General features: G+C 38.9%; 1 protein-coding gene across 3 annotated transcripts in view; it reads left to right on the top strand.

Moving 5' to 3' along the window:
* Positions 1-18,194, top strand: part of CREB1 (cAMP responsive element binding protein 1) — a 39,688-nt gene that overhangs the window by 13,721 nt on the left and 7,773 nt on the right. The window contains exons 2-8 of one of the 3 annotated variants that reach the window (XM_080600499.1): positions 4,267-4,402; positions 5,415-5,536; positions 8,847-8,993; positions 10,989-11,089; positions 13,868-14,010; positions 15,479-15,661; positions 16,966-17,116. In XM_080600499.1, the coding sequence (XP_080456625.1) occupies positions 5,423-5,536; positions 8,847-8,993; positions 10,989-11,089; positions 13,868-14,010; positions 15,479-15,661; positions 16,966-17,116 (839 nt within the window). In that variant the 5' untranslated portion in view covers positions 4,267-4,402; positions 5,415-5,422. The remainder of the gene's footprint in view (positions 1-4,266; positions 4,403-5,414; positions 5,537-8,846; positions 8,994-10,988; positions 11,090-13,867; positions 14,011-15,478; positions 15,662-16,965; positions 17,117-18,194) is intronic. The other 2 variants (XM_080600498.1, XM_080600500.1) reach the window with 2 other exon arrangements.

Below are 18,194 nucleotides of genomic sequence, written 5' to 3'. Positions count from 1 at the left end.
AGCCCCCACACTGTCCCGGCCCTGCACTGCCACGAGCATCTCAGCGGCTGGGTGTTGAGCTGGGCCAGGAAGAGTGTGGCCATAGCGGTGGCCTTTGCAGGTGATGTCTGGGTGAATGTGTGACTGGATGTGGCCCATGTCGGGCTCAACGGGCTTGGGTTTGTTGGGCCTCTGCTCCGTGCTGGTGTCGAAGGCTGTCATGGAGGCTTCAAAATCTGGGTGGGTACTTTAATAAAGTAAAACCAGAACCCATCACCTAGTTGTGGAGGAGAAAGAGACCTTTCAAAGTTGCACAGAGTGTGACATGGTAAGTTACAGGTTATGGCTGTGCCTGTTGATGAGCATGCTGTGGCACTAAGTCTCAGGTGCAGACTGATCCGTATTGCCTCAGAGCTTTGGGGCACTCCAGACCCTCCTTGCATATTGAAGGTTGTACCTGCTGTAGCAGCCACAGCAAGGTATTTTGCTTCTTGGACGTAGTGGTGGTGGTTGGGAAGGGGTCTCCACCTTTTTTCCCCACTCTGGTCTTGCACGATAACAAGCTGTCTTTGCAGAACAGGAAAGCTCTGTGGTGCGTGTGAGTGGGTAAAAAGAGGCCTCTGGTAAAAAGAGGAAGGGGGACACCTGGCAGTGGACCATCACATTTGGGTGAGATGCTGGAGTTTCTAGGCATATTATTTCAGATAGGAGATATATAAAGAGTCAGAAAACAAAATATAACAGGGAGACCAAATAGCTATCCATAGGTGAGTATTGTGGAATGAAGAAGCTATAAAAGCTGTGAGAAGACAGTTATATCTTCTTGGCTCTAAGGGAGATGGTAAGGGAGGTGGCTGTACTCATGCTCTGAATACACAGCATTGGTACTCACTTTAATTAGCAGAGATCATGGGAGTTACAGTTAGCTGCAGAGCACCTTATTCAGCGTCCAGTCTCTAAGATACTGAAGATAAGAAAGTACCGCAAGACTGTACTGGAAACTGCAAGAATTACATGTGACATAATCTGCCTCCCTCATGAAAACCCTTATTTTTATTTTTGATTTTTTTTAAGAATTAGAAATTGATTTAAAGCTCGACTCATGAGATATTATCTTCCTTTCAGCTTTGCACATTTTTTTGTATGGAAGAACCATAAAACATCCTGAGTTGGAAGAGGCCAATTCTGGATATTCTTGTTGTCCTTCTGCATGTCTAACCCTTGTTTGAATTCTGATAAAATGCTTATCAGCAGCAGCATCCATGGCCTTTTTGTGCCGTACATGAAGTACCAATTTTCATCTTTTTAAAGTATTTTAATTTTTTTATTTTTACACTTTAAAATTTGCCACCTTTCAGCTTCAGTATTTTACATTCAGACAACGAACATTTCAGCAGGTTTTCATTCCCCAAATGCTTGCTTACTCTGAACACCCAAATTCCACAAAATCCATTTTTTAGATGGACCTGCACTGTAATCCATCTGATGTATAGGGTCCATCTAAAAATAGAACTTGTAAGGGCTACCCTGTATCTTATTACTGTTCTAACATTTTAACTATTTTTCTAGCATTCTGAATTTTCAGCTTTTCTTGTCCTAGGTGCATGTTAAGCAGAAATCTGAGGTGAACTAGCTGCAGTAGTGTCCAGACCCCTTTCCCAGGCTTATGCTATGAATGAGACAGGTTTATTTGGATTATTCTGCAGTGTATGTAGTTAAGAATTTCCTGTGCATTCTGCAACTGTTTCTGTTCGACATCATCCATCTTATGCTGTCATGTTGTAACTTCGCCTAGTACAGTTAGCTTCTACTAAACTTCTTTCTCCTGGTCCTGACTTGTTTAAAACAAATTGCTGTGTCAGCTGCATGTTTTGCTGTTCACCTCTGAAATTTCAGCTCATTAATAAGTATGGCAAAAAATACTAGTTCTTTTGAACTAATAAAGAAATTTATCTATTAAATGAAAGTGTTGAGTTAAACTATATCTCAACAAGTAATCTCATCAGCTTTTTGAACCCGTGTTCCGAGTTCATACTTGGAGTGTTTTGGGCAAGCAGATTCCTGCCTTTTTCAACTCTGCTTGTTACAGCTAACTTTTTTTTTTTTTTCATAATTTAGTTTCTCTAGGAATGCTTAGGAGTCAATGCAGTCAAAATGCAGTACACCAATTACTAATTTTTTCTCAAAGTGGGAATGTGAGATTTTTTTTGACAAGTTGGAAAGCAGCCTGGAAACGGAGCAGTTGTGAACTGAAGCTGTGAATTGCAAGAACTAATAGGAATTACTAACCTTAATTTTAGCCATGATAGTCTTATACACAACCACATAATTAATAAACTGATACCTGCATCATGTAAAGACTTGGTAATTTCTTTTAGATGGACAAATTTAAAAAATATTTTTTAAAGAACACTTCTAAAACAAGTTATGCTTTATACAACAATCTGTACTTTTTAATAAGCTTTTATGTTCTAAGTGCCTTGTCTCATATATCTCGGCAATCTTGTAATACTGTGCTGTTAAAGCAAACATGAGGCAATGTAGTAGTCAGTGTATCTGGAATATGTTGCCGTAATGCTCACAAATATAATTCCTTCTTTTTCTCACAATTTATTATAAAAGGCACTAATTAAGACATTAAAATACAAATGCTGTGAGGTGGAAGTGCATAGTAAATTGAACCAATTTCAGGATTACTTAGAACCTGCAAATAACCCAAGACTCGGAGCTTGTCCAAAAAACCCTGCAAGTCACCCTAAAAACTTGCTTAAACTGCACGTGTCAAGATGCAAATCTTGCAGGCAGCTTCCTGCATTGCTTGGTGCTTACTGGACATTAGGAGAAGGTTCCTTTTAGGTGTTTGCAAGTTGGGTTAAGAATTTGATTTCCAAAATGTTGGTGTTGTAGAGGAGGGAGCACCTTAAACAGTTAATACTTACACTGATAAATGCAAAAGATGATGCAAGCATAGAAACCAAGCTTGTAAAACCAGAGGTCCTTTGCTTAATAATGTGTGAGAAGATTGTAAATTCTTCCTTGGGTCTGTTTAGGTAGACCTTTGGCTGGTGTGACCATGATACATACACAGGAACTGGGAGAAATTTGTTGCTGTGTTTACCTTGGCAAACTGGCTGATACACACACAAAAAACTGATCAAACTGGACACCTCCTTAAAAATGATAAAAATCAAAGGGAAACCTGCAGTACTCTGTTTTGTAGTTTGCACTTTTGAAAACATACGATACTCAGAAAAGTTGGGTGTATGACATGGAGAACTAAAACTATTAAAACTCGTGTTAGAGAAAACCACTTGAACTGGTGTCACTAATAACATAATTAAGAACTGTTTGGTAATGTGTGTTACTGATAGTAATAGTGCAGGGGTTTTCATTTGTGCTTTCTGGCAGATGAAGTGCAGCATGGCAGAGACTTGGTATTATAGAAGAGAATGGGTTTATAATATTTGCATGGGCACAGGCTAATCTTGACATTCTTATAAAAAGTAATGTATAGATCACTTAAAATTAAGTGAGTTTACAATGAATTTATTTCATTGCCAGTTTGCAAGTATATAGTTATAAGTAGAGTATTATTCATCTGTGAGCATTTGTCAGACTAATGTCTGTTTTTTGTGAAACATAAAATCATGACAAGGGAGAGGCAGAACAAAATTCCAGATGCTTGGGAGAATTCAATTTTCTTTTTCCAAAAATTTGTAATTTTTCTTTTTTGTTGTTTGTTTGTTTTTAAGGAAAATCAGCTTTAATTATTTGCTTCTTTTCACTTCCTAACAGTTTATAAACTGATGTTGTAACTAAATATTTGGTATTTACACATTTCAGTGCTTTCAAACACGCAAAAGCTTGTTTGAACAGTCACGTTCAGTAGTAAATATACAGATTTGGGTTTATATACATTGATTTGCCTTCTTTTTATGTTAGATGCAGTTACTACTTTGAAATGCTGTTTTATCTTGATTAGCAGTCATTTACTATGAGATGGAAATTTCTTATTATACTGGGATTTGAAGTGTGACCCTACTGCTTTAGGCAACACATCTCCAAGGAGTATTCTCTTTGCTATAACATTAAAGCATAGTTTGCATTGAAATGTACGTTTCCCTGACTTTGTGTTTAAAATGCAATATCTCAAATGTGGTCATGGTACCACCATCTATATTGACTCTTCTCAGTCTTTTTCTCAGAGGGCCAGTAAAGTTCAGGAGGGTGAGGGGGATTTCTCCTTCTTCCCACCTTCCTACTGATCTGAGCATCCTCTGCCTCCAGGCCCTTCCGAAAGCAGAAATGCTCTACTGGTGGTTTTGCTCCAGCTCTGGAGAGGTGTGGTGCTGCTGGGTAGAGAGAAGCCTGAGTAACTGGGCAGCACAGAGCGGTACACAACATTGGTATTGTGGCTGCGGAGGTAATGGCCATTCCTCTTATTTGGTATTTGGAGTTCTGTATATTTACTATTGTATTGCCGTATCCCTGTTGGGAAGATTTCCTTGTATTTTGAAGTTCTTTGTTAGATATTAAATACTTTCATATCAGTATTTAAAGAAGAACTGAAAACTAATTCTCACAGATCAGCGCAGAATTTAGCATTCATTGCACTCTGCCTACATGCTGGTGTTTGGAAGTTATGCAACCTCTTTTTATAGAGTTGTGTTTTCTGGTGATCTAGACTTACTCAGTTATTGCTTAAAAATAAAAGTTTGTCACGAAATGTGTAAGATACAAAACTGAGGTCATAACAATACGGTGTACCTCTTAGTATAAAAATAATTATTTGCAGTAAGGTTCATGTAGAAATGCTTTCTGTCTTTACGTATATGATCTTAAAACTGCAGAGTAGAGAAGACAAGTCCCTGTGGCATAGATAGGCCTGTACACAGTCTGGTTGTGGAAAGAATTTGTATGGAGATGTTGGGTATTTAGCTCAGACAGAAGACTGAAAGCTAACTACCCAACACAGAAACAATTGCTGTTGGTTATCTGCAAAAGGCAGTCTCGGGGGAGAGGGAGGGCTGAACAGGGAGTGCTTTTAATACTTAATTATGGCATATTTTTGCCTTGGCACTGGGGCTTCCTGACAAACTGTGGGTCACTGTTCCAAATTATGGAGGTACTAGATCATCATAGTACAATTGCTCAAGCATTTTTTTTAACATGAGCAAAACACATTTTTTTCTGATCTCATTTTTGGAGGAGGCTGGACCAGTTTTTCAGAAACATTACACACAGAAAAATAAACCTGAGGCAGACACATGGCATGCAAAACTTTGCCTGAATGCTAATAGTTTGGCAACATTTTAATATGCAAATGAAACAAATATGTAGTAATGGGAATTCAGCTGCAGTGATTGCTACCAGATCCACCAAGCGTAATGGAATTGCATACCAACACAGACTTATGACAAATATTGTGATTGTAGGTAACTAAATGACCATGGAATCTGGAGCAGAGAACCAGCAGAGTGGAGATGCAGCCGTTACAGAGGCAGAAACCCAACAGATGACAGTACAGGCACAACCACAGATTGCAACGTTAGCCCAGGTATAAAATGATATGGTATAATAGTTTTACCTATTGGGTAATTTTTTAAGAGGGATAATGTCTGCTTATGGGCCTGAGAGAAGGTCCTATTGATACGATTCTGAAACAGGTGCTATGTATAGTTCCTTTAATGTTTGTCTTCAGAATTTTATAGCAGTAGAGATTTTTAACTTCACCTCACACAAGGCTGTTAGTTCTGAAGAACTGTGTGTATATAAACTGTGCAATTTTAACAGAATAATTAATTAAAAGTTTTCTAGCATTCTTTACCACAACCATACCACTGAAAGTTTTTTTTTTTAAACTTATAGTTTATTGTCTTTTTTATATTGACTGGATTATTCTGCTGTTGTTTTTTCTGTTAGAATCTTGTCTATAGCAATCAGGTTAATTCTGAAGGAAATAAACTCAAAATCTAAGATGAATACCATAAACATTATGAACAAGTGGAACAACCTGGCATCTGACAGCTCATGTTATCCTATTGAATTTCACAGAATTATTCGCTGCTCAGAGAGATAGTAGTTCTTTTATTATCCCAAATTTATTTTGGAGAGACAAGAAATTATGCAATCCCAGCTACATCTCTAGTTTTGGAACCTGGGGTCATTCTTGGATACACTGATGGCTGGCAGAAGCAACTCCATTGTGTAAACAAGTACAGAGTCTGTTCAGCTCTATCACATAACCATTTCATTTTAAAACTAAAATTTTGCAGTCTGTAAAGAACTGACAGTTTTTTTAGTTCACACAGTTTGGGGAATTTAATGTATTTTAAGTGGCACAAGTGTTGAATCACTTAAATTTTATAAATGATTAATGTCTTTAAGAACTCTTTATACCTTTTAGTAAAGTAGAGATAGTACACTTCCATTCAAGTGATAGTACAGAGATCAGAGCTGTTGAAATGAGCAGGGTGATTTTTGTTCAGTGACCTGTAGTGTGAATTTTCAGGCCACCAGCTGCCCTGCACCAGCTTGCCTCTTTGGGCAGTTTTCTCACTGTCTAACTTAGGCAGAGGATGTAGGTGGTGTGAATAACACTTAAGAGTCAACTAAGTGGAAGTCGTTTATTTCTCTTGCAAAGCCAGTAAACTGCTTCTCACTTTGTGTGCATTAACATATAGTCCAGAGAAGCAAGCATGTTTTAAATTTGTGTGTTGACATACTACCCTCCAGGTAGCTAAATTTACAGGTATGTAGTGGATTGAATGCACTTTACTCAGGCAAAATTACCCTGGCAATTGAATGAGAATTTTTTCTAAGTAAGAAGCAGCTATACAGCTATGGTTAAAACCCATGCAAACTATAAGCAAATATGTAATATTTTCCCTAATTTCCCCTATTGTCATTTAGTGTATTATTTGCACCTTGGCTATTTCCCAGACTTCATATTCCTTTTGGAGGTGACTGAACAGTCTAAACATAATTCCTCGTCTTGTTCTGATCAGCAGTGTTACGTTAGTGTGATATTTTTAATATGTGATGCGGCAGTGTTTGGCATTAGGGAGTGCCCTCAGAGGCTTAGGCAAATCTGAATAATTAATTATGTCAATTTAATTCTTTCATTATCTCTTGTAAGATCACCCCCTTTGTAAGCTTAGTTTAAGCGCTGCATTTTTAGCGAGTTCAGGGTAGTTTTCAGAGTCAAAAGGAAACTGTTCCAGTTCCACAAGGTATGAGTCAGAGACATCTGCGGAAGTTGCATTCTGCTGTTGGCTTCATTCAACCGCAGAGTAGCCTCCAGTTGATCAGCTTTGCTGTCATTGCCAAGGACTGTTCAGTCAGGCACGCAGTATTAAAAAAGGTCGCTTGGTGAAGGAGTACGATTTGCCAGAGGAGAGTTCATGCTAATCTCAGTCCCAGTTTCTTTCAGATGTGAGTTAAGTACCGCCACGTAACACTGCAGCCATTTTCAGGAAAAAGGAAGGGAAAGGCAAACACAGATTGTGGGTTAGGAAGGGACAGCTGTGGAGGAGAGAGGTCTACATGTAATTCCCCTTAATTTTGTTGTTGAGCAAGATTTCTTTGTAAATGATGTATGTTTATGGAAATTCAGCGGTCAGCTGTTGCAGCGTTTTGAGAACCACGTGTCCATGAGGACAGCAGAGGATTTACTTCTGTGGTCCATATACACCACTCTCTGGGATTAGGTGGGACAGAAGTCCAACCCCTTCTCTCATTGGAGCTAAATGGATCGAATTTCTTGAAAATGCCATTACACGTAGGAAGACTTATTTTGTTCGGTGCCCGGGAGCAGGCTGCCTAGTGAATGACCCCTCAGCTGGCTGCTGCCTGTGAGTCCTTTCTGAGGGCTACGATGGTGAGTCAAGAGGCAAGGAGCCCCAGGCACGGCCATGTGCATCGTGTCACCAGCTTGGGGCTGAGCACCAGCATTTACCCAGCTGCAGAGCAACCCCAATGTATGGCCCGTCAGTCGACCATCGTGGTTCTTGTCACCTGCCACAGCGAAGAAGCAGGACTTCCCCGCATGGCTTGAACAGCTCTTTGGGTACCGCTGTCCCTCGGGCCGGAGCTCCTATGACGGGGACACCCACAGCAGCGGTTAGCTGCTGGCATAGCCACTGTGCCTGGGGGTCTTTGCTTTACATGAGAAGTTGTGTTTAGAGACTGAGGTTTTAAGACTTGGGCCATTTTTCCTCATAGAAATAAAATAACTCTAAGACTAGAAGTTGTATTGACTCATTACACTGGATCAAAATAATTGCCTACGAACGGTTTGTTCTTCAGACTCGTGTTTTCTCTGTCTGAACACATGGTCAGTTTTCTTTATTTGATTGGACTTTGCCAGTTGCTCCGCGTGGTTTAGTCTCCAGTAAGTCTGAAAGATATGACTCCCTAAAAATTCTAACTTCTTACATCTGGCAAATAACTTTGCATTTTCTTGAGTGAAAACAAAAATAGCTCCACTCCCATATGTTTCTGCCTTTGACTCAACAGTGTCTGTAGGAGTACACCCAATTCCTAGCAGTGTGTAACTGAAGTAAGTGAAGGTTAATAATATGTTTTTATTAGGTTACCTCAGAATAGAGGCAGTTGTGTTTTTCTCATTCTTGTCAGTGTTTTTACAAGTGATGTTTTAAGCCTACAGAAATTCTGCATTAGATTAATTTGTAAAGTAGGTCAGATGTTGGGCATAGGCAATTCAGAGGTTTTTGTGTTACACTGAAACATTTGGGTCATCTAGCTGGTGTCTAGAAGAGACGTACTTCTTTCACCAGAAAGTGTTCCTGATCATGAAAAAATATTTTGCAATAACTTAATTTATGCTCGCTGTCTCTTCTTTGCAGGTATCTATGCCAGCAGCTCACGCAACGTCTTCTGCACCCACGGTGACCTTAGTTCAGCTGCCCAATGGGCAGACGGTTCAAGTGCATGGAGTAATTCAGGCTGCCCAGCCATCAGTTATTCAGTCTCCACAGGTCCAGACAGTTCAGGTACTTTCTGAAGAACTTCCTAATACATTAATTGTGCCTTCTGAATAGTTCTGCCAGTTCACTGGTTTCTTGGTAGGCTCGTGTCCTGGATTGTGTTTTCACTTCTATAAACTTAAAGGCAAAATCTGTACATTATTTGCTACACTGTGACTATTTTCTGTTCTGTTTTAACCACTTTTCACTTTCATACATCACTGAGTATCATTTCCCTCTAGAACTCTGTTGGTGAGTTTAACAGCTTAATGTTTTTTCTTACAGTATTTCTCTTTTCTTACAGTATTTCTGTATTCTCTCCACTGTATTTTCCTACAGTAAGAGTATGACTAAGAGCTCATATTATCCTGATCAAAAGCTACTTTTCTTATAATGTAACCTGTTAATCATTAGTGAAGCTGATATTCCGGGATTAGAGTCTTTGCTGCTTAGAAAATGTTTGCATTGGTTTAAAAAACACACCTGTGTGTTAATGGTCTTTAAAATATACTTATTAGTCTCCTCATAAAAATAGTTTTTTAACTTGCCTGTTGAATTTTGTCTTTCTTCTGTAAAGCAAGAAAGATAATGCAATATGAATGAAGAGACAGCTTGAAGACTTAGGAGTAAAGTAGTCTGAAATCTTAAAACCCATAGCCCCTTTTCTTCATTTTCCTTTGGAACCACTTCAAGTCCAGTGTTACCGACCACAGAAATTGGTTAGAGTGTGGCAGCTACACAGGACAAGGACTGTACATCATTTCTTAGTTATTAGTACATTGAGCTCAGAAAAAAAAAGGTTAATTTTAAAAGGTAGACATTGTAATTATTTGATACAGATATCTGGCTGGGTATTATTTGTAAAAATAATGAAGCATGCGTAATTTAAAACTAGGCCATTCTGATAGTAATCTTTGTGTACTCCTTGTCAGCTTGAATGATGAGTTTTTGGCAGGCTCTACCCTCTTCAGCTGCCGGAGTCAGAACTTTAGAGTTTTAATCTATTGGAGACAAGCAATTTTCAGATAAGTGCACAAGTTACTAGCCCAGGGGTGGAAGATAAGAGACTGACAATGAAAGCATGGTTGGAATTCACCTGGCTCAGTGCAAAAGAAGAATGTGTGTGGAATTCTGCGATAGTCAAAGCCTAGTAGTTCACAATCAGCCTTGGACCCCTCCAGGCCCTCTGTCCGCTAATGGTGAGATTTGGGAGCCAGCAAGCTTTTTGAGCCTTGAGGTATCTTCCATACAGTGCTTGAAGTGTCAGGCTGTGAGCTATGTTCGCTTAGGCATTTTGGCATTCACTGTCATTAGCTTTTGTATATTTGTAACATGAGTATAGCCATTTGGAAACCAGTCTTTGTGTTTATATACTGGAGATTTTTTATATTTTTGACACACTTTGAATTTAAAATTGTGGAGCTACAATTGATACAAACATTCCAGATTTCCTTCATAAATTTTTGTAATTTTTTTAGCACAGATTTTCAAAATTGTATCACTGCATTATTTTGTAGCATCTTTAGTTACAAAATTTTCCTGACAATTTCCCAGAAGAAAAGTAGTCTTTTTGTAATATATCCCTACAGTGATTTATAAATTAATGTTTCTCAATTTCAATATTTTGCTCTTTTGTTTCCTAACCTTTCTGCTTTTTATCTTAATTTGTTTTCAGTTTTTCTCTCCCTAAATCTGACTACCTTTTTTGTTCACTTAAAATGGATGGAAACAGGGTCTTTCTTGAAAAGGAAAAAAAGTATATGGGATTACTATTTGTATTTTCTTATTGGGGTTTTTTAATTCTAAGGGACATGGTAGATACCTGGGTATCTCATGGGTAGATACCTGGCTCTGGTCATTCTTCACTGTACCAGTTACCAAACAGCCTGCCCTTTACGTTCATTGCCTAGGTAATAGTTCTCTTTAATACTTGCATTTCAGTGCTTTTCACATATCAACAATTCATTAAAATACAGACATTGGCAGTGTCGTGTTAAATTTGATTGCTGTTCTTATTTTCAGATCTCCACTATAGCAGAAAGTGAAGATTCACAGGAATCAGTGGACAGTGTCACAGACTCACAGAAACGGAGAGAAATTCTTTCCAGACGACCGTCCTACAGGTATGGAGGTCAAAAGCAGAAGCATTTTGCTTGATGGATGTGTTCTTAACATGAGGAGTCAAATGGTGGGATTCAGTAGTTATTTTCAGATTTACCATTTTACCAAAATCTCTCTTCTGCAACGTCTTCCTCTGTAATAGGATGTAAAGAGATAAACACATATGAGAGGGAAGAAACCTCAGCTGTTACACTCAATGAAGACAGAAATGAGCTGAGAATAAGCTGATTGCAAAATTTGTGAAACATCGAGGTTTCGCTGTGCTAGGTGTCTTAAAAATAAATTTATTGCATACTTAACACACAAAATACTCTGCAGCTTTGCAAGAAAGTGGCTTCTGCATAATCTGTAGTCTGCATAAAATCAATTCTATTGTTTTTTACCATTTTGAAATGCTAGCAGCCATCAAACTTAATTCCTTTCTCCCATGTAACTTTCAATGAACATGGAGTGTTCTGTGGCTCAGAGAGAATTTCTGTTTGAACAAAATTATGTTTAAAGTTATATTTAAAGTTTGAAAAGTCAGGATGTGTTTAATGGAGTGATAGACATCTAGTATATGTTACTTTATTAATTAAGCCCGTGCACAGCTTTTTCTGGCTGTACTAAATCTCACTTTTCATACTTAAAACATACTAAATAGTTTCAAAGAATAGCTACAGAGTTCAGCAGTTTTTGAGTGACCTGTGGATTCCTGCTGCTTCAGAAAATTCATCTGCTCCTTTTTTTTCATTATGAACGTAGCCTTAGAAATATAAGCCAGACTCTAGTCTGAGTGTATCTCACCCATATGTGTGGTTTTTTTTTTAGCACTTGCAGATTATTTTCTACATTCTCTAGGAGCCTTCAAGGCTGTCCTGCTGAAGATAGTGAAAATCACTGCTGAATATCCCTAGCCATAATGTATCTGGGAAAATATTCTCATTTGTGAGGAGCAGTGTTGCTAACATTAATGCTGTCACAGACTTCCTTGCAGTCTGCTTCTGCAGTGAAACACTTTTACTATATATGGAAGAGTAGCTGAATAGCATGAGACAACAGAGCTAAATAAACAAACAGCAAAACTGAAAAGAGGGGACTTGTGCATGCTAACTTCTCATTTGGATTGTACTCCCATGCCTGCACTGATGCCACACCACAGCCTCTGTCCTTCAAATCAGATCCTGGTAACTCTGCAAAACTTAGTGATTGTAAAGCTTGTATACACAGCTCAGCCTCTGGGCCAGGCTCAGCCAGAAAGGTTGATCCAAACTACAGCTGTATTTGGTGACTTCCCATTGGCTTTATCCAAGGTGTTGTGAATGGCCCTAGAGACAAGATTGATACAGATAAGTTCACAGAACTGAAGAGCTGTACCTCTTCCTCAGAAACTCCACTTTGATCCTGGTACTGACATACATCGTGTGTTCTCCATGTCAGTTCATATATTGTATATTTGTATAGCTGTCACCTTACCTTCTACTTTAAATCCATCTTTAAGAATGCAAAGATAGAGTTTAACTATCAAATCATATCTGGCATGAGTTTAAAATTGGGTGAGCTGTAATTTCTTCTTTTCTATATTGAGCTTCTTGGATTTTGTTCTTCCTCATCCTGCCTGCTCTCTTCATATTTTTAATCTGTTTTGTCCACTTATTTTTCTGGTCTAACACCTAGATTGCAAACTCTCTTGACAGGAATTTGTTATTTGTCCAAGTGGTGCTTGGCACAGTGGAGTGCTTGTGCAATGCTGGGGTTCCTGCATGCCCGCAGAGCTGAAATAGTAACAGCAAAGCTCTGTTTGTCAAGTTGCTTAGCAGAGAGACCAGTCTCCCCAGATAGCTATATATACAGATGTTCTAGTTCCCAAAGCCTTAGGAGCCTTATTTAAGCAATGACTGTTGTCTTGGAGCTTGGGATCTACAGTTGTGTTTTCTTCATCACACTTTGAGTTGTTGAGACAGTTCACAGGAAAATATATGAGGAGAATTACAAAAAATGTTCCCTTTCACCTAAGTAGCATTTTGCAGTGGCATAGTAGAATGTGCCAGCACTAAAAAGGGCTTGATGGTCCTCTCTGAGGGACAGTGCTTATTCTAAATGATGCAAATTGCAATTGCTATGGTCAGTCTTACAGTCGCAGTCAATAGGACCTGTAGCTGTGATGTTTTAGCTGTTTGGTCTTTGGATAATTAATCCATAGACGTAATTAACAAACTTTTTTTCTTTACCAATGCTGATCTCAAAGCTTTCCCAGGCAGGGTTTTTACCTCACTGTAAACATAATTGCGTGACTCCACTCAAACAGTCAGCATTGTCTCCCAGGAAGCTGTTCAGTTGTAAGCTGGTTGCTCTTTACAGGCATTTCTGCTAACTTCCTTTATTTTTGGCTCTCTGGCTGAGGCCTTTATGGTCTCTAAAATGAAGCAGTTCACCCTGATGTAAATGAGGAGATAGGTTTTTGCATACTCTGCTTTCTTTAAATCTTTCGTGGGTAAAAGCAGGAAACAAGTAAAAATGCATGAGACCGAGACATGTTTTTAAGAAAAAGGGAAGGTTGCAATAGTTGTCTCTTGGGTTGAGAAGTACCTGCACTGTTCTTTGCTGGCTCCCTTGCCCATCTGCACATGGCACTTTGAACAGTCTTCTCCAATGAGAGTTTGAAGTTAGTCTGGATTTTTCTTTCCGTATTTACCTTGCTGGCTCACTGCACTTCGCAGTTTTCCTCAGAATTACATATCAAAAATACTTTTTTTCTCCCACTTTTTATTAAAATCTCTACAACACACTGTCTTTGCCAGAAAAATTTTGAATGACTTGTCTTCAGACGCCCCAGGAGTGCCAAGGATCGAAGAAGAAAAGTCTGAAGAGGAAACAGCAGCACCTGCCATCGCCACTGTTACGGTGCCAACTCCCATTTACCAAACCAGCAGTGGGCAGTACAGTATGTAGTCTGAATTTCTCGGTGGTGCTAGTAAGTGGGGATGAGAAGATGAAGAACTATCATTTATATAATTGTTTGGGCAAGGACAAAGCAGGAGGTGAAAATAAGATTACTTTAATTTGACTGTTGGATGACCATGCCCTTTAAACACATTGCTCTTGTAAATATTCAAAACGTTCAGTGAACATTCTGGGACTGCTTGCCAGCTAGTGCAGCTAATGTGCCCTGAGGCAAAATATGAGTTAACCGTAATGCTGTTATAAACTTTTTAGCTTCAGGAACCAGATGAGGTAATTCAGAAGTTTCCTTTTGTCTGGCAGATTATTAATCCCAGCTGACCAAATTGTTGCCTACTTAATAGAAAAAACACTAGTCTGCCGTTGAGTTTTTAGAAAGTCCTGAAAAAATAAGGACTTCAGCAACCTTATTTAAAACATGTAGTAAATCAAAGTTTCTGTGTGTTTTCAATGTCTTTATTCATTAGATTTTATAGATACAGTCCTTTATAGATACAGTCCTTTGACGTAAAGGGTTGAGGATACAGCAGTAAAGCTATAATTCACATACTGTTTTGCACAAACAAATTCAGTATTAAATGTACAAGAGGGAGAAAGAACTCTCAGTTCATATCTTTCTCTTAAAATCTCTTTAAAATGTTGTATCTCTGTTTACTCCTTAGCCACTTATACACTGCCTAACTTTATTGAAACTGATGTGGTTAACTCTGCTTTCTTACCATAACTGTAAAAACTACCTGGTCATGTAGATACCTGAGATTTTGGTATGTCTGTATATAGGAACACAGTGAAATTCTGTGGAAGTAGGAATGAGAAGTGATGTCTCAGTGCACCTGAATGACAGGATTGAGGGAAAGGAAAAACAAAAAACAAAGACTGCATGAAGGAAAGAAAATAATGTGTGAAACTGGACCCGTATGAGTGAAAACACTGCTAGGAAGGTGCTGAGGAAGTTGTAGAGAAGGGGAGGAGATACAATCAGAAGAAAAAAGTGCCAAAGCAAGAAGAAAGTGAAACACAAGATGGATAGCAGTAGCATCAGAGGAGACTGAAGGGAGTAAAGCATGGAGGAGGCGAGGAATTTCAGATGAGAAGAAAAAGGCAAGGAAAAAAACCTAAACCAACCAAGAAGAAAATACTAACTAATAAATAAAAAGTATTCCCTAGGGGAGGATTGTAGCTCCTCTGTGTGATGTTGTTAGAGTAACTAATTTGTGTTTTAAACTGTGGTTTTTGTCTCCCCCAAAATATGAGTCTCATGAAAAATTAAAAGCTTACTGTCAAAGTATGATTTCTTTAAATGTACGTTAAAGTCGTGTATCTGATTTGAAGGTGTATAAGGGTTCAGAGGATTTTACTTGAACCAGTAGTCTTTTGTATCTAGGTTTATTACTATAAGTTAATGAGTACATTAATGTCTTAAATACTGTATCCCATTGCTTCATCTTCAGTTGCTATTACGCAAGGAGGAGCGATACAGTTGTCTAACAATGGCACAGATGGCGTACAAGGTCTTCAGACGTTGACTATGACCAACGCAGCTGCAACCCAACCTGGCACCACCATTTTACAATATGCACAGACCACGGATGGACAACAGATACTTGTACCCAGCAACCAAGTCGTTGTACAAGGTGAGATACTTCACAGCCAGTCATTCTGTATAACAATTCTTCACGTGGATGTAAGTTGCCAACCCAACTCCCTCAAATGTGTCAGGAAACAGAACTAACAACTTTGATACAGAATCAGTCTCCAAAATGATTAAAGAAAATTCTGCACAAAGCTGTTCGTCACATTTTCTTGGAGCCTTTCACTTCAGATCAATACATTTATAGATATTTGGGTTTTACTTCTTAAAATGATATATTCATTTTTGGTTTTCCATGCTGTATTTCCTGCATTCTGTCTACATGATTTGTGTTACATGTTCTACAAAAAATGATTAGTAAGTTTTCCCCCTTTACAAGTGGAAGTCATAATTCCTTTCTGTTGTGGGTTTGTAGCTAGTCATCAAGTATTTAATCATCAAGTCTTAGAATCATAGAATACTTCAGAAAAGTGCCTTAGGTCATTTGGTCAAGACCTCCACTTAGAGCAGAGCTACTTCAGTCTTAGACCAAGTTTCTCTTTTTTATTAAAATACGTGTTTGTTTGTTTGTTTTTTGAAAATTAGGGGGAGAGTATTAAGAAAAATATTTATTATAAATAACAGAAAATTTTATCCCTGCCTTTATGATTGTAAAGCAGGTAATTTGAAGGTTATCCAGTGGAGAGGTCTCCAGGCACCAATGAAAATACATAGCTGAGAAAAATACTATTGTTGCATTAGTTTTCTGTTGTTCGTGTTCTTAACCAAGTGTGATCTTGTTAGGTGGTATAATATTTTTTATACTCAGGCAAGTATACACACTCCTGGATTAAAACAAACAAACAAAAGAAACCCAAGATGTTTTTCATTCTAGAGAAGTGGTAGACTTGTGTGCCTAATTTGCACTGTCTCTCTTGTTGGAGTAAATGCTACATTTCTATACCCTTCTTTCTGCCCCAGATACTTAAAAACATAGTTTCTCCTTTTGCAGGTAGAAATTTGGAGCACAACTAGAAATACTATTTAGCATCCTTCATTTTCTTGCCAATGCTAAAACTGCCCAAAATCAGAGAAATAAAAGAAATGTACTAAGGGAAGAAGAAGTACAGCAATGCAGCAGACAAATCAAGTTACCAAGCACAAGTGAAGACTTCTTCAGTAGGAATTCCCAAACCTTGCATACGTTTAATAAACTAAGACTGAGATGGCAATGATGACACACACAGATGATGGTCATCCATCCTGTATTGTAGCTCAAAATGTATGGTTAGATAGATGACTGTGTGTTGCACGATTAACAGTGCTGTCACCAAACTGATATGGTCACCTGTGTTTTTCATCTTTCAGCTGCCTCAGGAGATGTGCAGACCTACCAGATTCGCACCGCCCCTACCAGCACCATTGCACCAGGAGTAGTCATGGCATCATCTCCAGCACTTCCAACCCAGCCAGCAGAAGAGGCCGCACGGAAGAGAGAAGTGCGTCTAATGAAGAACAGGCATGTACCTTTAGATCCTTTTTTTTTTCCTGATCAGCTCTGCATAGAACTAGAGTGTGAAGCAGTAAGAATCCTGATCTTTCTTAGTCATTTAAAAGATGGAAAGCAAAGAAACAAATCTACTAGTGCCATGCATTGATTAGGAAACCTTAAGTAACGGTGTCAGACTCATTCTGTGAGGTGGGTGAATTACTCCTTCCCTTTGTTTGTTGCCATAAGGAGAAAAGTCAGTGGTGAGAGAGTTGTTTGATTGCAGGTGTGTTGTCATGAACACTGAGGTGAGTTGATTTTTTAAAGTTAATACATTCATGTAGTTTTCTTTCCTGGAATCTACAGCTTAGCCTCCTGCGTGCATTATCTTTGCTACTGGCTGACTCACTCTCTTCATGAGCGTTTTCTTTCATGTCTCACTTGTTCTCTTTAGCTACTTGCCCTTTGGGTTTTATTCTCCAGAGGCAGAAAGACTCAAGGGGAGGCTAAATGAGCAGCTATGCTTTGTGGAGTCAGTATTGGCAGCAGAGGGGCTGAGAGAGAGGAGACTTGACCCACAGGATTTAGTGTGTGGGGAGGAGGACCCACCAAACCTCCTTAGGTGGGGCTTTGTGGAGGCTGCCAAGAAATGGAACTGCAGAGGGAAGTCGGACATGATGCTCCTTAAGAGTGCCTGCTGTGAGAGAGGAAAGTGGTGGGCCTTAGCTGACCCATCATCACACCAGGCTTGAGCTCCCTCCACAGGCCACAGATATGAGCCTGTACGTTACACCCTGAGAGGGGGAAAGTGCCCTGCTTCCCTCCCCTCTGTGGAGGGAAAGTCCCAGGAAGTGCTGTTGACTTGGTCCCTCATTCTGTTATGTTACACAGTTGCATTTATCTCCTGTAGGTTAAACTTTGAACACAACAGAAAGCCTGAGCAGACCCATTGCTTGTTTGGGTGGTTTGAAAGAAGAGGTAAATAGTGCTGAAGAACGAGAGTTCACCAAGAGTTCACTTTTTTAATTCTTTTTTCTTTTACACAATCTCACCTGTCTCCCCTTTTTACATATTTTTTGGATATCAGTAAATAGTAGATGTCATTGTT

Source organism: Anser brachyrhynchus (genome assembly GCF_964034855.1).
Source record: "Anser brachyrhynchus genome assembly, chromosome: 7".
NCBI lineage: Eukaryota > Metazoa > Chordata > Aves > Anseriformes > Anatidae > Anser > Anser brachyrhynchus.
This window is presented reverse-complemented; position numbering and strand designations above follow the sequence as displayed.